Below are 27613 nucleotides of genomic sequence, written 5' to 3'. Positions count from 1 at the left end.
CCTAAAGGCTCTACCCTCACGAATGGATGAATGCCATTATTGAGGGAGTGGGTTCCTAATACAAGGATGAATTTGGTCCAATTTTCCTCTCTCTGTCTCACCTGCTCCCTTGCCCTTCTGCTTTCTGCAATGGGATGATGTCTGTCTCATGGCCATGCTCTTGGACTTCCCAGCTTTTAGAACCATAGGCCAAATAAATCTCTTTTCTTCATAAATTACTTTGTCTGTGGAACTCTGTTATAGCAGCAGAGAATGAACTAAGACAATGTTCCTCAGTTTATTTAATTTATCCCTAGAAAACTATTTTCAGCTATGATAAACATCTTTAACTGTTTTTAAGAAGTTAGAATTATTTTCTTATACCAGAGTTCCTAATAGGAACTACTAAATCAAAGGTGGAAATTCTCATTAATTCTATATCAGAAAAGAAATTGTGAGAATAAGACTATAAGCTTCTTCTAACTCTCAGAAATGTAAGATGGCATTATCATCATTTTTATGAGTCCATATTGTACTGACTGACTTATATTGACCTGTTATGCTCCTGGTATGGTATTCTATAAGTCTCTGAATATTTTTTATAAACAAAATCACCAATGTATAGCATATCATTTGTGCATTTTATCTTAGCAATTCTTAAAATTTTTTTATCATGGTATAGTGAGTCAAAAACTTGAATGTGATTTTTTAAAAAAAGCAATGAACAGACTGAAATATAAGAGTGGCAAAGTTAAAAAGCTGATTTAAAGAATACTGGGGCTGACATGGATCTCGGAATATATAATGCTCAACTCTTTTATTCTTTACATGAGAAGACTGAGACAATGGAAAGAAACCATCTCCTCAAGGTACCAGCAAGTTAAAAGACACGGGACAGAATCCCCAAATTTCTCATTGTTGGTATTATGTTCTTTTCGTTAAACTATTTCATCCAAAAAGAAGCCCAAGGATGACAAAATTTCATTCCTTTCATTCCATCTACCTAAGTTATTTAAATGCAAAGAGCTAGTCTGAATTTATGACATATGTATCTTTTATTTTTTAAATTTATTTAAAAAATTTTGACAGAATTTATTAGAGAGATAGAAGGAGACAGAAATAGAAAAATGTGCTTCTGCACAGGCGACTTGGAAAAATACATACACACATCTTTTACATAACTGAAAATTTACACAAGTATCTACAAAGCTATTATTTTAAATAAAGAATTATAATTTGGATTTATTCACAGATTACTGTGGGTATGACAGGAAAACAACAACTGTCTTTTCTCTTTCTTTTTAAAAGATAAATTAGCAAAATATAATGCCATTAAGAGTTCCAAAATCTAGAATTTCAAATCTACTGTGGTGCCTATTCCTAAAAGCTAAAGTCCTGGGGTTTTGAATGAGAAGATCTAGGTTCAAGTTTTGGCTCTACCTCATAACAGATCTGTGTGACCTTGGGCTAGTGCGCTTAACTTCTTTGAAGCTTAGTTTCTCTATTAAAAAAGAGAACTACTATAATATTTTATACCTTATAAGACTGTGAGAAATTTTAAGAAAAGTGCCCTGTAACCTGTACAACACTATGCTAGAAATATATTATTATTATTGTCTGTATAACTATTATACTAATCAGTACAGACGAGATAAAAGTTTAATACACAAAGCCTAATCTACCATGCTTCCTCAAGGTGATTTGATGCTTGCCTTAGTTTCTGCTTTCAAAGGGATAAAAAGAATTAAGAGGAGATTTAAACTTTTTGTTATAAGATTTGAACATAACATCAATTTTTAAATTCAGTTCTCACTTTATTCCATTATGATTCAGAAATATCTTGGTTTACTAATAGCAAGACAGAAAGAACACTGATCATTTTTTTTTTTTTTTTTTAGTTGGAGTGAATCCATCGCCCAGGCTGAAGTGCAATGGCACGCTCATGGCCAACCCAGCGTTGACCTGCTGAGCTCAGGTGATCCTTTCGCCTCAGCCTTCCAAGTAGCTGGAACTACAAGCACACGCTACCATGCCTGGCTAATGTTTTAATTTTATTGTAGAGACAACACCTTGCCAAGTTGCCCAGGCTGGTCTCAAACCTGTGGGCTCAGGTAATCCATTCGCCTCGGCCTCCCAAAGATTACAGGATGAGCCACCGAGCCTGGCCACTAATCATTTTTTTAGGGGAGCTAGAGGAGTGCAATATTCCACCTGATTGGAATGGAATGTCCCAGAAGAGGATCACATCTTCACCTATACATGCAGGTGAAGAGGCAGTAAGCAGTGGCTTGAGTGCCCAAGAACACAACGCAGTCCTATCATCAAGAGGTTTAAGGAGGACACTGACTGACCCCCGTGTGTGTGTCACCTCCAAGCCTACTCACGCTAGCACCCCTGCTGGGAGGTTTCACCTTCCCTCTCTACTCCCTCTTCTCTGCTTCTCTAGAACAAACCTGCACTCAGCCTTCAAGGCTCAGCTGGAGGTGTTCACATATCTCTATTATCAGTCCACACTATACCGTAATGTCACCCTGGCTAGAAGATAAGTACCACATCCAGGAGCCAAGTCCTATTCTCCCCAGTGCCAGCCCAGCACCTAACACAGAGTCAGTGAACAATCAGTTCTATTTGCAGCCACAGAAACACTAAAAGAATGAATAGATGGTCCCACCAGTCACAGGACTCAGAGACAACATGAAAGAAATATTCTACAACAGACAACAAGCACCAAGCAGAGGAAACAAATGAAGGCAAGAGCCAGGCAATGGGAAGAAGCCTCAGTGCTTCCAAAGCAGCTTCCAGCCAGCCTTCTTCCGACTGCCATAGACTGCTTTCATGTGGCAAAGGAACCAGGCTGGGTGAAAAATGAGGTAAAAGCAGAAAACTCCTTTATGGGATAAAAATAAATGATTTCTACTTTGAGTAAAAAAGAAAAAACACTATCCTACTTTGAAAATAAAGACTCTCTGATAACGAACAAGGTGTCTGAATACCCTTCTTTCTTAACACATAGCAAGCTGACCAATGCAGCTGAAAAGGTAGCTTTCCTCCCTTTACTTACTCTGAACTTGAGTTTGGCTTGTAATCTACCTCCACACATCTTCACCTCATTTCACATTTGTGGAATATGGGATCACTTAATCACAAAGAAAGCATTGCACTTTGCATTTTATTTGTTTAGCAAATACTTTGTTTAGCATTGACTCTGTTCCAGGTACCATTCTAAATGCTTTATAAGAGATATCTAATCTTTATAACCATGCTAAGAGACAGGTACTACTATCATTCCCATTTTACAGATGAGGATAACAGGCACAAAAAGGTTAAGTAATTTTACTTAAAACCAAAGGGCTAAAGTGACAGAACTGAGATGTGAACGCAGGCAGTGTACCTCTAGAATACTTACTCTTAGACACTCAGCTATGCTGCATTTACTTTGGTTTATTTTATTCTAGGTTTTCATCCTTTCACTTGATACATTGATATTAATTAGGATACTAATTTTATCCTCACTGGAAATCCAGGTCTGCCAATTTTTAAAGTGTTCTTCTCTAATAAGTACCAGAATTTACATATAACAATTTTTTTGGAGTTCATTTCTTCAAATAGCTTATACCTAAGCTATGCTGGTTACTTTGATGCCAACTAAAATCAGACTAAATTCATTTTCCATATAACTCATAATTCATTTCATGAGGCTTAATCATAAAAAATAGAGTCAGAATTTATATCCTACCCTCTCTGAACTAAGCACTGCATATTTCATTTCAATTGAGGTACATTCTTTAAATATTTTCCTCCCAGCAAAAGATGTCACTCATGATAGTGCTCTGGAAAAGGTTAATCTCATTACTGAACAAGTAAAAAGGCTAAAGTGAATCTTTTAAAACAACTAGGATATAGGAAGAGACAGATATTATCAAAGATGCCACCCCAAGCAAGGTGTAAAATTTATACTGAGCCCTAAGATGGCCACAGATAAAAAGGGAAGCCTGTTATGTAACAGGTTTCTTTCTCCCTGGTGCTCTGAATTTCTTTGGTTATCTAATAGCCGAGTGACTACAAGTAAAGAACTTCCCATTCAGAGGTTCAGTTTATCTAAATGTAAAATGCAAATAATAATACGAACACTTTTAGTGATTTTGCAAAAGATACATAATATATGTGAGAGAGCTCTGCACCCTAAATAAGGGCAATGTAAGTTACAAGAGTTTTATTTTTCATTTGGAAAGATATTTTTGGCATTAGATTTGTAGTTTCAACTTATGGGGGAAAAATGGAGGTAAAATAAATTCTGGGAGATAAAAATAAATTGTTTTATCTTGTCAATGTATTACTTCCAACATTTGAGGAGTACAGGGATCACAGCCAATATAATATTTAAAATGTCTAATAAATTGGTTATTAGTGGATGATAGTTCTTAAAGAATTAATACAGGAACATATATATTTTTATGTGTGTATATATATATATATATATATATACACATACAATTTTCTACCTCAATTAAAGCCTTCATTTAAACAGACATAAGTCAAGATATACCTATGTATTAAATATATTAAATATAAATAGGTTAATTATCAACCTTATGGAGGAAAGAACAATCTTCTGATGAACTAATTCACCATTCATTCTTTTGATAAACATGTGAAATGTGCCTAGGGAGCTCACACTGAACCCATTTAGGTCCAGGCATAACAAGTGGCAAGTGTACGGTTCTGAGTCAATACTGGTTAGCCAAAAACACCTTTACTATCCCCACCACTAAGACAACTTTCTGCTCCAGCCAGGTCTGTCTACAAATGCCTTATGCAGTTCTTCCTCTGCACCCTGGCTCCCCTCTTCCCACACTAGCCAGACACTTACCTTCCTGAATTGCAGTTCAGGTGGCATATCTTCTATCCTTCTATGGAAGCATTCCCTCTCCACATCAGCCTAACAGGAATGACGACACCAAGAACATCAACCACAAAAAATGGCAGCTGCCATTTACTGAGTACACTTTCTGTGGACAAATCCTGTGCTACAATATTATCTCTACTATGTAAGAAAAAGAAAAAAGTTTTGGAAGATCCAGAAGATGCCTATGAGTGCTAAGATTGTGAATAATTTTTAAAAATCTATTCATCTTCTTTTGTACTGTTCAAATTTTCTACAATGGCCATATAAAGATAGACACATAGAGAAATAGAAATCAGAGTCCAGAAATAGATCTTCAAATTAATAGTTAATTATTTTCAACAAGAATGCCACAAATTCAATAGGTAGTCTTCTAGACAATTGTTTCTGGGACAAATGGATAGCCACATGCAAAATATTCAACTTGGGGCCCCCCCTTACACCATACACAAACTTTAATTCAAATGGATTGGTGACCTAAACATAAGAGCTAAACTTATATAGAAGAAACCTAAAAGTAAATCTTCATGATCTTGGCTAAGCCTTCTTAGATATAACACCAAAAGCACAAGCAAGAAAAGAAAAAAAAAAATAGATAAAAACAACTGAACTTCACCAAAACTAAAAACCTCTGTGTTTCAATGAACTCAATCAAGAAAGTCAAAAGACGACCTGCAGAATGGGAGAAAATATGTGCAAATCATTTATCTGAGAAAAGACTTGTATCCAGAATATATAAAGATCTCTTACAATTCAATAATAAAGACAAATAATCCAATTTTAAAATGACCAAGCTGGGCTGAGTGGCTCAGCCTGTAATCCCGCGCCTTTGGGAGGCTAAGGTGAGTGGATTGCCTGAGACCACGGGTTTGAGACCCGCCTGGGCAGCGAGACCTCATCTCTACAATAAATCAAAGTCAGCCGGGCATGGTAGCACATGCCTGTAATTCCGGCTACTCGGAAGGCTGAGGCGGAAGGATCGCTGGAGCCCAGCAGTTCAAGGCTGCGGTGGCCGGGAGCGGCCACTGCATTCCAGTCTGGGCGACAGAGTGAGACTCCAACTCAAAAAATAAAATAAAATAAAATAAAATGACCAAAGGATCTAAATAGATATTCCTCCAAAGAAGATATACACACAGTCAATAAGTACATGAAAAGATGCTCAACATCATTAACCATTAGAAAAAATTCAAATCAAAACCACTTTACAACCAGTAGGATGGCTATAATCCAAAGACAGAAAATAACAAGTGTTGGCAAGGATACAGAGAAATTGGAACCCTTATTCTTTGTGGCAGGAATGCAAAATGGTATAGTCGCTTTAGCAAATAGTCTGGCAATTCCTCAAATGTTACACATAGTTGTACTACTCAGTCATTCTGCTCCTAGGTATATACTCAAGAGTAATGAAAACATGTCTCTACAAAAACTTGAATACAAATTTCATAACAGTATTATTATAATAGCCAAAACATGGAAACAACCCAAATGTCTATCAACTCATAAATGAATAAATAAAACATGGTATATATCTATATATCTTTTTTTTTCTTTTTTAAAAGATGTGGGGTATAATTCAGGATTAGCTATATAAGTGAACATCATACAGGTAAAGTTTGGGCCTCCCTTTGGACCCCACTTTGCCTGGCTTGAGATGAGGTACTTTTATTGATGTTGTGTCCCGCCCCTCCCCCCAGCAGTATCCCGCTACTGCCAATCCCTTTCTTACAGTATTATGGTAAATGTACAGGGTCTGCTTATAAGTGAGAACATGTGGTACTCTGATCTTTGTTTCTGTGATAGATCACTGAGTATGACAGACTCTAAATCCATCCAAGTTGCTGCAGAGTCCATGTTTGTCCTCCTTTATGGCTGTGCAATATTCCATTGTGTATATGTACCACATTTTTTAATCCAATCGTTTTGATGAGCAGCACGGTTGGTTCCATGATTTTGCTATTGTGAATAGTGCTGTAAGAAACATGCGTGTGCAGGTATCTTTTTTGTAGAATGATATGAGTTCCTCCAGGTACATTCCCAGTAAGGGAATTGCTGGATCATATGGAAGATCAATTGCTAGTTCTTTTAGAAATGGCTACACTGTTTCTATATATCTTCTAATTACCAAAATGACTGGCAAAAAAAAAAAGAGAGAATGATACACACTACAACATAGATAAACCTTGAAGCTATGCTAAGCAAAAGAAGTCAGACACAAAGACCACAAGTTTCATGATTCCATTTATATGAAATGTCCAGCATGAGCAAATCTATAGAAGCAGAAAGCAGACTGGTAGCTGCCTAGGGATGGGGAACTTGAGGGGCTAGGGAGTGACTTCTAAGTACAGGGCTTCTTTTGAGGGGCAATGAAAATGTTCTAAAATAGACTGTAGTGAGAGTTGCACAATTTGGTGAATACATTAAATGCCATTGAATTATATACTTTCAAAGGATGAATCATATGGTATGTGAATGAGATCTCAGTAAAGTTTTGTTTTCTTTAAATATAGGACTTCTAATAAAGAACTTCTATATTACCGGTAAGTTTTGTATGCAGTGGGCGGAAGCATTCTGACTATTAAAACATCCTTGGAATTTATATTTTTGCTTCCAAGAATTATGAAAATAAAAATGTATTTTCTCCCCATATGTCATATACATTAGGCTGCATGTTAAAGAAATATACATGAATTTAAGCTGCTGGGTGTAAGCTGGCATTGATCCCTTCTAAACAGCTGTGCGCTGTGGGCCCCAGGAGTAGACAAGTTTTAGAGAAAGACCATGTCCTTGGCAGAGCAAAGGTTCCTGACTGTTTTAGAAGGAGAAGCTACTTTTCCTTTCTAAAACATCTTAACTTGGGGAGAGAGAAAGGTAACAGAGTCAAAAAAAAGGAAGGTGATGAAGTCCCCAAGTTCTAACCTTGGTTCTTCTACTTAGCTCAGTCTCAGGGGCTCATCTATAAAATGCAGAAATTTGTTTATGCCCTATCTAACACAGAGAACTGTAAGAAGGTCCATATTAGCCGGGCTCGGTGGTTCAGCCTGTAATCCCGCACCTTTGGGAGGCTGAGGTGAGTGGATTGCCTGAGCCCGTGGGTTCGAGACCCGCCCGCCTGGGCAACTTGGCGAGACCTCATCTTTACAATAAATCAAAAATTAGCCGGGCGTGGTAGCGTGCGCCTGTAGTTCCAGCTACTTGGAAGGCTGAGACGGAAGGACTGCCAGAGCCCAGCAGGTCGAGGCTGCGGTGGCCGGGAGCAGTCACTGCACTCTAGTCTGGGTGACAGAGTGAGACCCCAACTCAAAAAAAAAAAAAAAAAAAAAGGTCCAAATTAACAATGTTAGTGGGATGTAACTGGATTTGATTCTGTTTGCCATTTAATAGCTTTGTCACCCCCAGAATGTTAGCGCAGCAGCATCGCAATTTCTTATCTCTAAAGATAGACGTGGTCAACATACTTCAGAGTACAGAATGAACTACAGAAACAGATGTATACATACCAAAGCCATTACACTCAATACAAATGTAAACCACCATCCTTATTTGTAAAATATACCCTCAAAATATTACTCTTAACCTCTGAGCTTTCAAGGAGTGAAGAGGCCTGACTTAAGGAAAGCCAAAGCAACAGGGAAGAATCCACTGATAGCTGCTAGTTTTCTGGCAAGTGCTGCACAGCGTTACCAGAATTCAAATGTATAGGTCCCTTAGATGATGCTTCTATGCTTGGGGAACTGACTCAGGTGTCTTAGCTTATCAGACTATGAGCAACTGAAGCAGAAAATCTGGGATGACCACATTCTCTAGGACACCGGTTCTCAAATGATTTAATCTGAAGATCCCTTTACACTCTTAAAATTATTGAGTACTCCAAAGAGCTTTTGTTTATGTGGGTGATATATATTCAACATCTGTCATATTAAAAGTTAAAATTAAAAAAATTTTTGATTTATCGATTCATTTTAAATCAGCAACAGATATCTGTTACTTGCTAATATAAACAATATTTTTTATGAAAAGCAAGCACATTTTCCAAAGAAGAAATTTGGTGAGATGAGTGACATTGTTTCACATTTTTGCAAGTCTCTTTTGTAATGTCTAGCTTAATAAAAGCCAGCTGGAGTCTCCTATTTTCTTCTGCACTCATTCTGTTACCATATATTGTTTTGGAAGAAAATCTAGCCTTATGTAGATATGTAGCTGGAAAAAAAGGAAATATTTTAATAGCTTTTTCAGATAAATGTGCTTCTTTGATACTAATCCCAAACTCATCAAGTAATAGTTCTTTAAAGGTTAGTTGCAATGTATAAGCTGAAAACCTAACAGTATACTTTTCACACTCTATTACATTAAAATTCATTGGTCTATTGTGTACTTTGAAGGGATCTTCACCCATGCCTGGTTTCAAAGCATCATACATTGGTCATTTGGAAAATATTGGTCTACTGTGTTACATATACATTCCATTATAAAGTATTTAAAAATCATATGTGTTAATATCCCCACCAACCTTATCAAAAATATCATTAAGGACTGGGAAGCTGCCAATTTCACGGTGGCAAATGTGACTGCTCTGAAATTCTAATTTTCACTCAAAATCCCAAATTTTATCATCAGTTGATTTCCTTTAAATGACAGGCTCACTTCATTCATTTTTGAGAAAATGTCTGCCAAATACCTAAGTATCTGAATAACCTAAGTCTGATAGCCACAGTTTGTCAGTCATTAAAAAAGTAGTTGGTCAGTTAGCAACTCAACTGCATGAATGCTTTTCCTTGCAACATCCACTGTACTCCGGTGTGCAGCAGAAGTGCTTTGGGCATCTCTTTCCATCACACAGAACATTAAAATGATACATACTAAGGGTCAAGATTTAATACAATTAGTATTTTTTTTTTTTGAGTTGGAGTCTCACTCTGTCGCCCAGAATGGAGTGCAGTGGCTGCTCCCGGCCACCGCAGCCTCGACCTGCTGGGCTCCGGCGATCCTTCTGCCTCAGCCTTCCAAGTAGCCGGAATTACAGGCATGCGCTACCATGCCCAGCTGATTTTTTGATTTATTGTAGAGATGAGGTCTCGCTGCCCAGGCGGGTCTCAAACCCGCGGGCTCAGGCAATACACTCACCTCAGCCTCCCAAAGGTGCGGGATTACAGGTTGAGCCACCGAACCCGGCTTACAATTAGTATTTTAACTGCTTCATCAAGGGCATTCTTAAGTGAAACCGACTGTCTTTAAAAACATCAACTGTGAGTGTGTGGTGTTGCAGAAGACAAGCCAAGTTTAGTGCCTATGCCTTGATTTGTTGTAAGTGGTCAGCCATGTTGTCTACTGTTATTTTTGTGCAATCATGCAAGTATCAAAACAGTGAAAAATGTCTTAGTGTTATGATAATACGTCTGTCTTCCTAGATCTATTGATGGTCTCAGGGATCCCCCAGGAACCAGTGGCTGATTACACTACTGTTCTAGGATAAAAAGCAATCTGTCACTCAGATTCTGTGCAGTTGACATGCTTATGTGAAGTTATTCAGAAAATATACTAAAGGCTTAGTACTAACAGCCTGCAAGAAACTTAAGTTTTACTATACAAGGGGGGACCCAAAACAACATGGAATTTATTTATAAAAAACTGTGCGTTTATTCTTACATGTTTAAACTTCAGTTACCTTCAAAGTGCTCTCCATTTGATGTAATGTATCTATCGAAATGTTTTTTCAACTGCTCAAAACAGTTTTTGAACTCGTTAATTTTTTATGCCTTTTAGTGCTTCTGCTGTTTTTATTTCACCTCTTCCACATCAGCAAAATGTTTCCCTTTGAGGACTTTCTTCATCCAGAGAAACACAAAAAGTCGCTTGGGGTGAGATCAGATGACTAAGGAGGGTAGGGCACGGGGGCATGCCATTTTTGGTCAGAAACTGCTGAACACTCAGTGCAGTGTGGACAAGTGTGCTTGTAAATCATCTATCATGAAAAGGGCAGATGCGTTGAAAGAAGCTCCAAAAAAAATTCAACTGAAGCCAAATGCAGCCTCTCAAAACAATGCTAGCTGGTACACTGATGCTGAGGGTTCCTAGAATACTCAGTGGGGGAAGCTTGTACTACTAGGGGCCTGTCCTCCAAAGGAAAATTTCAGTTTTTTTAAATCTCCCTATACTTGCTTGCTTTGCTTTATTCAAAAGTTAAACTAAATTAATGTCTGTACAAATGGCCAATTCATCCTCACATTAAAAATGTATTCACAATATGGTAAAAGTTGTGGTAAGAACCACACATGAAAGTCACACCTGTCAGAAGGCTTTCTTTTATAAGATAAATAATGAGCTGAATTTTGTCCCTGCTCTCTTCCTTGACCAGAACCCACCATCCTTAATGCACCTGAAAAAGGTAGTTTGGAAGCTGGGCTCGGTGGCTCAGCCTGTAATCCCACGCTTTGGGAGGCCGAGGTGAGTGAATTGCCTGAGCCCACATGTTCGAGACCCGCCTGGGCAACCTGGTGAGACCTCATCTCTACAATAAATCAAAAATTAGCCAGGCATGGTAGCGCGCGCCTGTAGTTCCAGCTACTTGGAAGGCTGAGGCGGAAGGATCGCTGGAGCCCAGCAGGTAGAGGCTGTGGTGGCTGGGAGTGTGCCACTGCACTCCTGTCTGGGCGACAGAGTGAGACTCCAACTCAAAAAAAAAAAAAAAAGGTAGTTTGGAATAAGTGACAAGAGCAAAGGTTCACTCTCAGCACAAGTATGCCCTGATATTTTCCATCTTAAAAAACAAAACAAACAAACCATTCCACATCTCCACAAAACAAACAGACTGAAAAGCAAAACAAGCCTCCCTTAATCCCACAGCCATCAGTTATAAAGCCCTAAGTGGACATATCAATTTCTTCTTCCATCCAGAAATTTACTTCTTAGTTTCCAAATTATTACTCTCTCTTCGTATCCTCCCTACCCGACTGGCCATTTGTCTATCTTTGTTGGTTCTTCCTCCTCCTGTGCTAACTCTCATTGTACGTATGTATCTGTTTCTGTCTCTTTTCAGCTCTACTTATCTCTGTGGTTAATCTCATCTGGTTCCATGGATTTAAATATCATCTTTAAGTCCTGATTCTCAGATTTCTACCTTCTAAACTGACCTCCAGCCCTGAGCTCCAGACCTTTATAGCTAGCTGTCTACTTCACGACTCTGCTTGGATTTCTAAAAGACAACTCCAACTTAACATTTCCAAGGCAGAGTCTTAGTCCCCCCACTCCAATCTGCCGGATCTTTTGAAGAGCATCTAAGCGAATGGCATTACCATCCAAGCAGCTGCTCATATACAAAACCTAGGAGGCATTCTTTTTTTTTTTTTGAGTTGGAGTCTCACTCTGTCGCCCAGACTGGAGTGCAGTGGATGCTCCCGGCCACCGCAGCCTCGACCTGCTGGGCTCCGGCGATCCTTCCACCTCAGCCTTCCAAGTAGCTGGAACTACAGGTGCGTGCTGCCACGCCCGGCTAATTGTTTTGAATTATTGTAGAGATGAGGTCTCACCGAGTTGCCCAGGCGGGTCTCGAACCCGAGGGCTCAGGCAATCCACTCACCTCAGCCTCCCAAAGCATGGGATTACAGGCTGAGCCACCGAGCCCGGCTAGGAGTCATTCTTGACACTCCTTTTTTTTCCCTCATCACCCACATTCACTCCATAAATTCATGTCCTCTAAATATTTCAAATCTGTTCACTTCTCTCCATCCCTATCACAACCATCCTGGTTCAAGTCACCACCCACCTTCATCTGATCTTCTGTAATAGTCTTCTAATTGGTAACACTGTCTCAATTCTAATTCCCTGCAATCCTTTAAAGTAGCTAGAGTGGGCCAGTGGCTGCAGTGGCTGGGAGTGTGCCACTGCACTCCAGTCTGGGTGACAGAGTGAGACTCCAACTCAAAAAATAAATAAAATAAAGTAGCTAGAGTGATCTTTGGAGGGGGGGAGAAAATCAAATCATGCCGCTTTGCTGCTTAAATCAGTCAGTCAATGGCATCCCTTTGTATTTAGAATAAAATTAAAACTCTTTACCATAATCTCTAAGACTTTCTGTTATATGCTCCCAGGCTACCTATGCCCCTCAGTTACTATGCTCCTGCCACATTAGCCTACTACCTGTTACTAGAACACAACAAGCTCTTTCCTATCTCAGCTCTTTCCTATCTGTGCCCTTGCTCTTCCTGTGGTCTTGGAAAACTTTCTGTCCCCTTGTTCTTTGCAAGGCTGCTTTCTTGTCATCATTCATGTCTTAGCTCAACATCACTTTCTCAATAAGGCTTATTTGACAATTTTATCTAAACTAAGTTCCTTTCCAGTTATTTTCTATTATATCACCCAATTAATTTCTATTACAGCACCTATCACAATCCAAAATTATTTTCTTTGTTTATTGCATGTCTCTTCTCATTAGGTTATAAGCTTAATAAGGCAGAGATCTTTCTCTTCTTTTTTTTTTTAAACAACTTTATAGAGATATACAATTCATATACTATACAATTTATTCACTTATACTGTACAGGTCAAATTTGCCACTTTAATCATTTTAAGTGTACAATTCGGTGGCATTAATTATGTATACTATGTTACACAACCATCACCACCCTCCATTTCTAAAACTTTTTCGTTACCCCAACCAGAAACTCTGTAATTATTAAGCAATAGTGCCCCCATGCCCTCAACCCTAGTTACCTCTAATCTTCTTTCTGTCTCTACGAATACTCTAGAGATTTCATATAAGTGAAATCATACAATATTTGTCCTTTTCTGTCTAGCTTATTAATGAGGCAAGGATTGGGGTCATGTACGTCCTATTCACTGCTCTCCTCAGTGCAACCTAACTCAGCATATACAGCAAAAGTATACGCTCAACTGTTGAATAAACTAGTTAATACATTTTAAGCAAGTCATTTAACTTTTCTAAAAAATTATTTCATATTGTATATAGTTAAGGTGCACCACATGTTTTGAAAGTATACACGAGATTTTGATATACATAGAGAAATGATTACAACAAACTAATTAATATTCATTTTTGTGTGATAAAAATACATAAAATCTACCTAAAATTTTCTGTGAACAATATAATATTACTAACTGTCATCCTCATTCTGTATATTATATCTCCAGATTTATTCATTCAATCTATCTGAAAACGTGTACCCTCTGACCTACTTCTCCTTATTTCCTCCCCTTCACCCCACTGGTAACCACTGTCCTACTCTCTGTTCCTCTGACTTTTTAAGAAGAGATTCTGCATCTAAGTGACATCACACAGTGACACTATGGCTATTTCACTTAGCATAATTTCCTCCTGGTTCATCCATGTTGTTGCAAATGGCCGTATAACCTCCTTTTTATAGACTGAATAGTATTCCAGTGTGTGTATCACAATTTTTTTTTTTTATCCATCCAAGACACTTCGTTTTCTAGATCTCAGTTTTTTAACTTGTGTGATGGTGCTATGTCACCAATCATTCATTATTAATGCCTTTATAACTTAGTGCTTCTGGCAGTGTGTTTGCTAGTGGAAATACCATGATGCACCAAATAGTCACTGTACACACTCTCAAGGAACTTTTAGCTCCTTTTCTATCTGGGAGTGTCATCTTTGATTTGGTGCCCTTTTAGGATGGAAATATATAGAACAATGATGTCCATGAAAGTAAGGGGCTCTCTGCGAAGCCTACCAAATTATGTGAGAACACACTGGAGTGACACATTGTCAAAACCCAAAATGTCTTAAATCCATTTAACATTATCCACCTTTTTTATTTTGCAGGGAAGTGATGAGAAGTATATCAATATATAGCCTGAACTTTGCAAACCGTAAGGCTCTTCACAGATGTAAGGTCAAAGTACTGTAATTTCTGTTTCACTACTTTTTATGTTCTGGGAATTAAGGGCTAACTACTATTCTCTACACCAATTCTAACATAATGTACTTACAAAGTGACAATGATGGCAGGATGTGGTTTTAAAAATCAGTTTCAACTATACTGCACCTGATTTTGGACAGGCCCATTCCTATAGCATTACAGGCTCACCAACAAGGAAGGCCATTTCTAACCAAAGGGGCTGGTGCTTGACGAATGTTAGCAAATGGCACTGAAAACAAGGCGTTTGGCTTTACTGTACTCACTTTCATTGCTTAATCCAGCACATGCACACACACCTTGAGACAGGAGTGACAGAAAGAGGGCAGGCAGGCCTCACCTATGCACTTGGCCCTTCAAACATCACTTGAGGATTTCTACTTGAAGGCCTGTCTTTCTAAGCCTGTGCTTTCAAAACTTGGGCTGGACGGATCCCAAATACTGAAGTAACAAATATTACTAAGTTCTGTCATTTCCTCTTCTAAAAAAGTGATTTTACTACTACTTCTGGTTGTGATGAAAGGTCCTATTGACTATTCAAATCCTTAGCCACGTTATGGATGCAGTATTAAATGACTTCACTCCTTTTCTCTGGCACCTCAACACATGCCAGTGCTTTCATCCACCTCCACTAACGTAGCTTATAAATTACCGAGGTGAGGCCATTTTAATAGTAGAATTCGTTCACATCTCCAGAGATGGCAGACATATGAGACTGACTGAGAAGACAAACTCCTCTTTGACAACATGTATTAGTATCTATGTATATAAAAAGAAACCTTCAGAAGCTAAAAATGTCTTATTGCTATAATACTTGGTTAAGAGCCATAATAATTAATGTTCTTTGATTTGTTACAAATCAAAATGTGAAAAAGTGATGGCAGTAAGGGCAAAGTCAGAATGAAGACTTCCTTAAGAAATACCAAGAGATAGAACAGACAGAACCAAAGCAACAAAAAGTTAAAGGTCACAGATTTGCTAAAAGTTTCTTTCTAAATGCTCAAAAGGAGTTTCCTGAATAAATTTTGAAATAGAAGAAAATCTGTTTTTAATAAGTTTATTGTCCTCTCCTTTTATTATTATTTTTTGTTTATTATTATTATTTTTTTTTGAGTTGGAGTCTCCCTCTGTTGCCCAGACTGGAGTGCAGTGGTCGCTCCCGGCCACCGCAGCCTCGACCTGCTGGGCTCCAGCGATCCTTCCGCCTCAGCCTTCCAAGTAGCTGGAACTACAGGCATGCGTTACCACACCCGGCTAATTTTTTTGATTTATTGTAGAGATGAGGTCTCGCCAAGTTGCCCAGGTGGGTCTCGAATCCGCGGGCTCAGGCGATCCACTTACCTCAGCCTCCCAAAGCGCGGGATTACAGGCTGAGCCACCGAGCCCGGCTGTCCCTTCCTTTTAAAACTGCCACAACGGTGACTAAAAACAAACAAGAAATAACGCTAGAGAGCAGGATACTTGCTCCCTATGGATTTTGAGTGGTTAACCTATTGATTTTTATACACACTCATACACACAAAAACATGTAATTTCTCAATTTTCAAAAAGAGTATAAAGTTGGAGATAACACAAAACTACTAAAAGCAATCCATGTTTTAAACAGAGAAATAAAACTAGTTAAGCATACTTGCAGCCATGGTTCAGTTAAGCATAAAGTCAGAGGTCACTTGGGAAGTGATTTCAAGTGGGGACCAGACAGGTGCCAGAGTAAGAGTCTGACGTGAAAGGTTGACTTTAGTATGTTTCTACTGTAAACAGTCAGCTACCATCTTGGTCTTGCTTTTAAAGCAACTGGGATATTCTTAGCAATTGTTTTTTTTTTTTTTTTTTTGAGTTGGAGTCTCGCTCCTTTCCCAGGCCAGAGTGCAATGGCATGCACGCTCACGGCTACCCCAGTGTCAACCCTGTGGGCTCCAGTGATCCTTCCGCCTCAGCCTTCTGAGTAGCCTGGAATTACAGATGTGCGCTACCACACCCAGCTATTTTTTATTTTATTGTAGAGATGAGGTCTCACCAAGTTGCCTGGGCTGGTCTCGAACCAGCGGGTTCAGGCAATCCACTCGCCTCAGCCTCCCAAAGTGCTGGGATTACAGGCTGAGCCACCGAGCCGGCCTCTCAACAATTCTTTATACCATGCTTTGATATTTGTACTGGGCCTTTGAGAAGAAAGAAGTGGTTATGTGCATGCATGTATACATCTGTGTACATGTGTGTATGTGTTTCAAGTTGGGATTTATGAGGAAATCCAGGCACTGACAGGAGCGGGTTTCACCTGGAAGCTTCCAACCTTAGGGCCTACATGTGTAGCTCAAAAAATAGAAAACAGGACATGAGAGAAGTTCTGAACTTGGATCAGAACTGAGTTCTACTAAATGATGCCAAGTTTGCTCTCAGACTGTGGATCGTGTGGTATTCATGTGTTCTTTCCACCAAGGCCAACTTCCTGGGGGTGCTCTCTAAGTTGCTAATTGACTTCTCTTTCCATGCAGTCCTAGTCTGGGTACCAGTTTTGTCTAAGCAATGCCCTTTCTGTGGTAAGACATAACTGTGATCAGCTAGGCAGCCTTGGAATTAATGTCCTGTTTCTTTGACTGAAATACTTATCTGCCAAAAATGGAGCATGAGAAAGCCTCAGTTGTGGGAAGAACAGCCCATGGAAGGGTGAATCATGGGCCAGAGACTGTGAGCGAGGCTGCTTGCCTGGAGTTGGAATGGAAGTAACAGTGGAAGCAATATAATCAAGAGGGTGCTGAGTGTGAGGGTCTAAGGCAAATGGTAAGTTGAAGACTGCAAACTTGACATCTGGCTGAGTTTGGAAAAGGAAAATAATAATAAAAATAAAGAAAAAACCCACCACTAAACTGAGGTTGGTTGAGAGAAAGAAAGGCAAAGAAAATACTATACAGAGGAATACTTCTGGACTGATCAGACATGCATAAGGGAATTGTCCAGCAAAGTCTTCAGATTCATATAGATAATAGGAAACTCAGGCTCATAAAAAAAAAAAAAAAAATCACAAATCTTTTTACTTCTGTAAAACGGAAAGGTCTGAGGATACAGCTGATAATGTCTTTAAATAATAGCCAAGTTGTGAATACTCATCCCTGTGATATTGTAATTGGAAGGATGTCCAAAACAAAGCATTTGTTATTTATAAAAATAGACGGAGGAAGCTAGTCGTCCTTTACAGTCAGAAAATTTATGGAATGTCTACCTCTTGAAGCACAGCCAAAAGTGCTAAAGAAATATTGCACATTTCTTTCAGGAAAATACACACCCAGGCATCTGATGGTCTTACTGAGGCATGTGGAAAGACATTACTCAATGGGATACTAAGTGAAATGCTGAGAATGCCACAAAAATCCAAGATGGATTGGAAGGACCATGTGATTGGTCTTTTCCTTTGGGCCCTGAATAATACAATGAGGAGACCATGAAGGACTTGCAAAGGTGCTCATCTTTGACTCCATGCACAACGATGCAAAATGAGTCCCTAGGAGTCGGCTAAGAAAAGAAAGTTATTGCCCGTCAAGCTGCAGAGGCGAAACAGTATAAAACCCACACTTTCAAGGAGAGTCTCCCAGCAAGTAAAAACACAGAAAAGAGATTCTGAGTTTAGAAGGAATCATCCAATGTGTTCCCACTGCTTCTCTGCAGTCATTATAATGGCACAGAAAAAGACTGTGGTCAAAAAAAGACTGTGCATTACAGTACTCATGCAGCTGGTAAAACAGCAGGCACAGCTGCAGTCTATGTATCAAGAAAGAAAGAAAGCAGACTGTGCGTGGAAAAGAAGAGGGGGTGCAGCAGAGTTACTTACCTGTGCTATATTTTTGTTCAGAAGATAGACACCATAATCAAATTGCAACTTCTCCCCTCCTTTTGGATACAGTGGAAACCTAGAGAGGTAAAGAAGGATCAGAAGTTTTCCAAAGCAGAATAAATACAACCTTCAAATTGTTGGCAGAGACTGAAGTTTCTTAGATACAGCATAAACATCTAAGAACCGGACTAAATCATTTAGTTATAGTCACTGCAATCAACGGACATCTTCATAACATTCATCAAGTCAGAACAATGGCTGCCTTCTTTCAAAGGAAAAAGCTAATAGGTCACAGAACAAGGAACTAATGTGTAAGAAAGTGACCCACCAGCCCCAAGGAGTTTGAGGCCACTGCTTCCTATTTACATATCATAAACTTGCCACCTTAGCCAAGATGAAAATCCCAGAATATTTTCCCTCTAATATCTTGGGTCTGACATCTCAACTTCCACTAAATGAGAGAGAAAGATTAAGAAGAAGAAGAAAAAACCAGACTTATATAAGATTTTTATTTCTTCTAAGGTGACCAGTCAAGTCAACAGAACCAATATGAGTCAAAATTCAGTCAAAAATTCACTCCAATTTACAACACTGGCTATTACTTCTCTAAGGCAATATGGTCCTGCCACAGCTTTCAGAAACGCCTTTCCATTTTAACCTGTCTCATAGAGGCAACAAAGGCATGAGACCTGGGTCTTTACAAAGATGAAGAGTTATTTTAGGGAATCAGCTGCCCTCACAGTTCCCCTTTCCTTACTCTCGTAAATGAAGAAGGAAAGGTTAGAGTACACCTATAGTTCAGTCATTTTCTTCTGATTCTCAAGATCAAGCATACATTTTATCATCTGAAACAGATTTCTCTACAAACTGATCAATCACTACTGAGATAGGGTCAAGAAGAAAACGTTTTTCTTAGTTTTGCAATGTACTATTACTCTCAAGAATAAAACAATCTTATTGACATGAACGGTAGGTGACTGGTTACTGTATATTTTAATTTCAATCATCTTTCGATTGTCTGAAGAAAAGATACATTCTATAAAGCCTGGGGATTGTTTTCTAGAAAAAATAGAAGAAAATACAATTTAAAAGCTTTCTATGAAATTCTCAAGATTTGCTGGTTACATAGGATCCAAAAGGCAATTTTTTTGCATTGTAAAATGATAGGCAATGGGGAGTGAGTAAGGTCACGGACTGTATTTATTCTTTACTAGAGGAACACCAAAAGTTTCACACACCCAACAAGAAGATACAGCTTTGCATTTCATAGAAACAGTAAAAAATAAACTAGGACATGTGGTTTGGACCCAAATTGAGATGCATAAAAATGACAGCATAACTAGCTCAGGATAAACAAAAGTGCAAAACCAGGCTTTCACAAGGTATTCTGGGAAGCATTCAGATTCATATGGAGTAGCCAGCAAAGAAACGACATGTTTGTAAAGACACAATGGAGCACTTTAGAGGAATCTGCCACTGTCCTTAAGCTGTGTCCTGTGCTGTTGTTACTCTATAAGCCATCACTTCCGGACTATCTAAATAGCTCTCCAAATCCACAGCTATGACCATTTTCAAGTTGTAAATTCAGAAACTGTTCCATATATTGGAAGGGCAAACTGAGATCAGTGCACCTTGACAAACAAGCCTCTACATTCCTAGAAAATTGATCTTACAACACTTGACTTTGTTATGACTTCACTGAGATTTGTTTACAGGAAGAGCCACAAGGTGTTTTTTGTAACATGAAAACAAATCTAAAGAGTGATTAGAGCCAGAGGTTCAAACTTCAAATTAGGCAATGCTAAGACACATCAAATATTAGGACAGAATTTACATTTCACAGAGCTTTCAAATTCTTAATGGGTCACTTTAAGTTGAATAATATAATAACTTATAACGATCATGCATTTATCTTAATTTGCAAAAGCACATGGATTTATAGTTTTATCAAGTGATCTTGAAAAACAGAATCCATTTTAAAGGGTAAAACCTATTACCATCAGGATGTAAGACTGAAATCAAAGGCATTTTATTTCAATATAGTTGGAGAGTCACATTAGCAAACTGTAGAAGGTTTAGATAAGAATGTGGTCATTCGAGTACAAACAGGAAAATGTCCATAACAGCACAAAGAGGACTCATTAAAGAAGTATTACATTAAACAACTGGAGGATGAACTATACACTTCCTATGGATATTCAATATAATTTATTATTACATCCAACAAATATGGCCAAGATTAACTTATTTTCAAATTAAATTAAAGTATATTTCCCAATTGTTTGAAAATTAAGTGACTGACTCTACCTGGTGATAATCAATGAATTAGAAAGCAATAAAAAGATTATATGTGTGACAGAGTTCCATCTGAGGCTACTGTTACTATATCTGACCCCTGGTGGTGAGGCGGTGGGTAGGGAGACCCAGAAACCCCCAACTTTCATCAGTGGAGCCCACTTTGATCTACTGTAAAGAAAACTCATTACTGTGAGCCATCAAATTGGCATAGGTCAGTGTGCAACCCTTTCTTCTTCCGGTTTGTCTCAGACTGCAAATTTATATTGATGGTGTGATTATCTGGTTCATGTGTGTCCCTTAGTACACTGTAAGCTCCAGGAGGCAGAAACAGGTTTTATTTTATCCTCCTGTTGCCTCTCTGGTCAAGTGTCTAGCACCGTTACTAGTAGATACTCAATGAATATTTGTTCAATAAAAAAGATTATATATTTTAAAAATTGGAGTGCTTTAGTAGTATACAGACATTTCAGTACGAGTTAAGAGTTGTGACATGACTACCAAAAAGAGAATGTGGCCCAGGCTGGAAGCACAGGAGCGGAGCAGCTAAACTAGGCACATGCTAGTGACAACTGCTTTGTACTAGATTAGACTATACAGCGAGACCTCTGTTTAATTCTGAGGGTTAAAGTATTTTACAAGTTTACAGATAAACGCTTGTAACTTTACTTATAGGTTATGTTTACAAAGAACTCATAAAAACATGCAGTGAAGTAGAACAGTTCAGTGCTGATATTTAAAAGACATTACTTTGCTTTGTTCATCTACTTGAAAGTGAAGAAACACGACATCAGCATTAGGTCTTCAATGATAAACTCAGTATTCTTTCTATTGATTCTGAATCCTTTAGAGAGGCACTCCCAGGAGATGAGGGGAATGGGAGTTACAGTACTGAGAAAAATGGCTGAAGAAACTAGAGATGTTTGGCCTGCAGGACTGAAGTCTCAAGAACACAAAAGAAGGACTTTCAGAGAGCAAAAGAGTTGGGTTTGTTCAGCATGGCTTCAAGCAGGGAGAACAAAAGTGAACCATATATGTTATAGGAAGATTGATTTCACCATGTTATTCAAAATACAGAAGATCCTGGGTAGAGGCAGCCAATCTGGGACGGCAATAAACACAGACATGTATCCAGGGGGTGTGGTGGGTTGAATGGTGGCCTCCAAGACAGTTTTTCCATATCCTAATCCTTGGAGCCTGTGAATGTGACTTTATTTGCAGAAAGGATCTAAAATAATAATTAAGGATCTTGGGCTGAGATCATTCTTGATTAGCGAGAAGAGAGGTCATATGGAGATGAAGGCAGAGATGAGAGTTATGCAGCCACAAGCCAGGCAGTGTCTGGAGACTCCAGAAGCTGAAAAGGGTCAGGAAATTAAGTGTGGCCCTGCTGATACCTTGATTTTGGGCTTCTGGCCTGCAGAACTGTGAGAGAATACATTTCTGCTGTTTGAAGCCATCATGTTTGGGGTAACTAAGTGTAGCCCTAGAGATAACATGGGAGGAATCAAGTACTGGACAGAGCACTGGACTCGATGAGGTATAACTTGTAAAGCTAAACTAATGAATAGAATTTCACATTCCTTCAGGAACCAAGAAAACACTTCAAGACTGCAATGTCAAAGGGTCTTCGTGATGTGATCAGCCAAGGCTGCAAAGTAGACTACTGACATGCTGGTGAATGAGATGCCAGAAAAAGAAATTCATAGGTAGAGTCTGAGTAGGACTTTGTTCCTTGTTTTATTGTTTTTACTAATTAGTATAAATAAATGTGCCCACAGAGATGTAATACATAAAGAATATGCCACACTCAACTTGGAAAAAAAAAATTGTGGGGAAAAACTGCTTCTGAATTTTTAAATATATTTTAAAAATACAATCACTATAAGCATGACCCTCTCCCTACCACCCCAGACATTTATACAAAGGCCTCCCAGCTGGTGACAGTTTCTTGCCTTCGCCTTTAGAACCTCACACTTGAATCTGGTTTTCCAATGGCAAATGTGACAAGGATATGGCTGTAGTTAATTCAAAACTTGTATCGTCCATCTTAAGATCACTTCTGCCCACTGTATTTGTAGAAAATGTAACAACACATACTCAACATGTCTGAGGCCAAGGGTCACCTCAAAATCAAAAGACATTCTCCTACCCATATTAGTTTTCTATCATGACTTTTCTCTTTCAGTTACTTGGACTTCAGGTGGCATTTCATTTTTACCCATCTCATTTGCTTTTTACATATTCAGTAACTCACCAACCTGACAAGTCATTTTTCCTCTGTAAGATTCTTATCTCTCCATTCCCTCTGACACTCTGAATAATTCTTTGCTGAGAGGCGGGGGAGAGGCTGTCCTGTACACTATAGGATGTTTTGCACATCCATGTATTCTACCCACTAAAAGCCAACAGCCCCCCACCCCAAATGTGTTTTCCAAAAATGTCTCCAGACATTGCCAAATGTTGCCTGGGTGAAAGCAGAGGGAAATCAAGTTGCCTCCAGCTGAGAACCACTATCTACACTCTTATCACCTGGATTACTACCTAGCCTGAGTCCTTCATGGCAGTTCATTCTCCATATCCCTGCCAGATTGATTTGAGGCAGCCTGGTACGTTTTTACAAATTGAATTACAACAGAAAAGACAACATTTTTCTAGTCTCAGATCCATTACGTAGTTGTTATATAAACTTGGGTGAATCATAACTGATCTAACACTCAGTTTTTAAGCTGTAAAGTGGAGAAACGATCATCTTCCCTGCCTCCTCACAAGTATCTTGTGAGGATAAAATAACACAAGATTTAGAAAGCACATTGAAACTGCAAAGCATGAGATAAATATAAGTTATTATTTTATCCTAAGTAAGACTTCTTATCATGTCAGTTCTCAGCCCTGCTACCTAATTAGTTATTGCTTTAAATTTCAGCTCCTCTGCCTACCTTTCAAGGCCTAAGTGATCTGATCTGCCTGCCTGATTTATCTGCCACCTTTTGTTCAAGAGGTTTCCTCACAGTGTCACAAACACGCCAAGCTCATTTCTCTTTCTCTGTCTTTGCTCATTTCTTAGAAATGCCCATCTTTCTTTCCTTCCTACATAAATACAATCCCATCCTTAATAAGACAGCATTCAAGTTGCCACATTCCTTTCAAAATCTTCTTTGACCACTTCAGGCCTCATGGATTCTCCCTTAACCTTCCTGTTCTCTATTTAAGGCCTAGAGATTGGCTGTTAGTTGTTTCCATATCTGTTCATTTTATACGCTACTGGCTGTATATTAATTCTCCTACACTTCAAGACTCAAGTGCACAATTCTTGTTCTTGCTGCCTCATGCTCTATTTGAGGGCTATGGCACATTTAAAGAAGGAACAAAAATAAAGTTGGAGTATCTGCCAAAGAATATAAAACTCACTTTTAAAAGACATTTTCCAAAAAATTCCCCCTAAAACAACTACAGTACAACTCTGGTACACCTGGTGGTTCATAAAATAGGCTAGATTATTATATTAATAGCTACTGGCCTCCTCCAATGAGGAAGTTTAGTATCTTTATAACTGCTAGGATGACCTACTATCAGGAGCAACCATTTCTTGGTTGGCTTTGATAAATCTTAAAGCTACATCAACTCTAAAGAAGCAGATTATTTTAATTTAAAAAAATTTTTAATTTTAGAGACAGGGTCATGCTCTGTTGCCTAGGCTACTGGTCAATTTTAACATCACACAAAAGAAATAACTAGATGTGATGTGCATTCAGGAAGCATCAGTACTGTCTATGAAGGATTCTTGCCAAAACCATTGAACCTGAATACGGATCATCTAAATTTTTATCTCACATTTCCAGGAAACACACAGGAAAGAGAAACATGTTACATTATAGCACAGGAATGCAATCAGTAAATTTAGAAAAGGGAACTGTAAACTTAATTTACTCCACAAGGAAAAAATGCAAAGAAAAATAAAGAGGTAGAGAATCTTCAGATTAAAAGAGACATAAGATGTGGAACACCCAGAACTCTCACACATTGCTGGTGGGAGTGTGAAGTGTACATTACACACTACAGAAAAGGGCTGGCAGTAACATTAAAACTAAACATACATCTATCCTATGTTGTGGCAATTCTATTTATTTATTGATTTATTTTTTATTTTTCTTGTTTTTACCCAAGAAAACTAAAAACATCTGCCTACAGAAATATTGTGTACAAAAATATACATAGCAGCTTTATTCATAATAGTTGAAACCTGAAAACAACCACAGTGTTCATCATCAGAAGAATGGATAAGCAAACTTAAACTGTGGCATATTCATACAATGTAAACTACTCAATACAAGACAATTAACTACTAATACGCATAATAATATGGACAAACCTATAAACATGCCAAGTGAAAGAAGCCTTATGTTAAAAAGTTCATATTGCATGCTTCAACTTGGGTCAAGCTCTAGAACTAATCTATGGTTAAACAGTGACTGTACGGAGGACTGAGGTAGAAAGAGACTTACCAGAAAGGAAAGAGAGAAAAGTTTCAGAGGAGATTCAATAATCTGTATTTTGACAGGGGTTGGATTGCACAAATATACGCATTTAATAGAATTCACAGAGCCGGGCTTGGTGGCTCAGCCTGTAATCCCACGCCTTTGGGAGGCTGAGGTGAGTGGACTGCCTGAGCCTGCGGGTTCGAGACCCGCCTGGGTAGCGAGACCTCATCTCTACAATAAAATCAAAAAATCAGCCGGGTGTGGTAGCACATGCCTGTAATTCCAGCTCTTGGAAGGCTGAGGCAGAAGGATCGCTGGAGCCCAGCAGGTCGAGGCTGCGGTGGCCGGGAGTGGCCACTGGACTCCAGTCTGGGTGACAGAGTGAGACTCCAACTCAAAAAAAAATAGAACTCACAGGATAGTTCATTTAAGATCTGTGCATTTCATTATATGTAAATTTTACCTAAAAATAAGCATAGCCAAATACTGAGCTCTAGTTAGTCATATGCACGATGAACTATTAGGGGGAAGTATACTAATAACTGCAACTTACTTTAAGGTTCATCAAGATAAGTACATTGATAAACAGAAATGGATATTGGAAAGATATATAATAAAGTACAGTGAAAGGTTAGTGTAGAACCTAGGTGGTAAGTAAAATTCTTTCCACTTTTCTATATGCTTGAAAATTTTCATAATAAAATCTTAGGACAAAATATAAACAAAGGGTTTAGCAGTAAATAATAAAACTAAAACACGGCCAGGTTCAGTGACTCAGTCTGTAATCCCAGCACTTTGGGAGGCTGAGGTGAGTGGATTGCCTGAGCTCGCGGGTTTGAGACTAGCCTGGGCAACTTGGCGAGACTTCGTCTTTACAATAAGTAAAAAATTAGCCGGGTGTGGTAGCACGTGCCTGTAGTTCCGGCTACTTGGAAGGCTGAGGTGGAAGGATTGCCTGAGACCAGCTGGTAGACGTTGGGGTGACTGTGAGTGTATCACTGCATTCCAGCCTGGGCAACAGAGTGAGACTACAACTCAGAAAAAAAAAAGAAAACTAAAACAGAGTATGATACAGAACGGCATTTTCCAAACTTTTTTATTCCTTGCCTTGGTCAGTAAGTAGTAGTGAACACATGCTCTACTATATGTGTAAATAATAAATGTTGTATTTTATTACATGACATACAGGTATTACTATACAAATCTACTGTGAAATACACATAAAAGTAGAACATTAAGATGCTGACATAATAAATAGAAATGGAAATGCTTAAAAGAGACACAGCAACTAAAGGAAATGTGAAAACTGTCTGAATTCTGACAAAGAAATCAATTGTAAAAAAAGGTTGTGAAACAATTAGAGAAATTTAAACATTAATTATTTGATGGCATTAAGGAATTGTTATTTTATTTTAGGTGTTATAATGGTATAGCTATTATGTTAAAAAACTTAACTTTTAGAGATACATACTGAAGTATCTATGAACAAAATGCTATGATATCCAGAATTTGCTTAAAAATAATCCACTGGGATGAGGAGAGTGGAGGGATACAGATAATATAAAATTAACGATTGTTCCTAATTATTAAAGCTGGGTATACAGGGCTTATTAAACGATTTTCTCCAAAGAACAGAGTACCTTATGTTCTCACTTATAAGCGAATCTTGAACAATTATAAAACCATAAGAAAGCGGTTGGCAGTAGTGGGAAACTGTCAGGGGATGGGGGGTGGAATTGGCAGTTGAGGGAAACTGCTAGGGGAGGGAGGGTCATACCTCAACAACAAGGGTACCTGCATAATCAACGTTTGTATACCTAACTCTGAACTGTACCACACATCTTTATAATAGAAAATAAAATAAAACAAACTATTCTGTCTACTTCTGCATATGCTTAACATTTTCCATAGTAAACATAGAGCCTCTTAGTCTCTATCACATATCTGCTTCTCACTTGTTTTGGGTCTGTTTCATACAACTAGAATGTTAACTCCAAGAGGGCAAAGATTTTTATCTGTGTTGTTTACCACTGTATCCCCAGTACTTAGAACATTATCTACTATAGCACAGAAATTCAATAAATGTTGTTGAATAAATGAAAGCACCCAAAGTCATTTATACCATGATGAACTCCTATATTACATCACAGTTTTTTCCTAAGCTTCATAATTATATTTCTTTTTTTTTTTTTGAGTTGGAGGAGTCTCACTCGGTCGCCCAGACTGGAGTGCAGGG

General features: G+C 38.5%; 1 protein-coding gene across 2 annotated transcripts in view; it reads right to left on the bottom strand.

The window, feature by feature from the left end:
- Positions 1-27613, bottom strand: part of UVRAG (UV radiation resistance associated) — a 303419-nt gene that overhangs the window by 53360 nt on the left and 222446 nt on the right. For both annotated transcript variants that reach the window (XM_021712220.1, XM_008057822.1), the window contains one exon: positions 18599-18677. In XM_021712220.1, coding sequence (XP_021567895.1) covers positions 18599-18677 — 79 coding nt within the window. The remainder of the gene's footprint in view (positions 1-18598; positions 18678-27613) is intronic.

The sequence above is a fragment of the Carlito syrichta genome, unplaced genomic scaffold (assembly GCF_000164805.1).
Source record: "Carlito syrichta isolate Samal-C Ts95f unplaced genomic scaffold, Tarsius_syrichta-2.0.1 Scaffold303134, whole genome shotgun sequence".
NCBI lineage: Eukaryota > Metazoa > Chordata > Mammalia > Primates > Tarsiidae > Carlito > Carlito syrichta.
The sequence above is the reverse complement of the archived record's forward strand: the minus strand, read 5'-3'. Positions and strand labels throughout refer to the sequence as shown.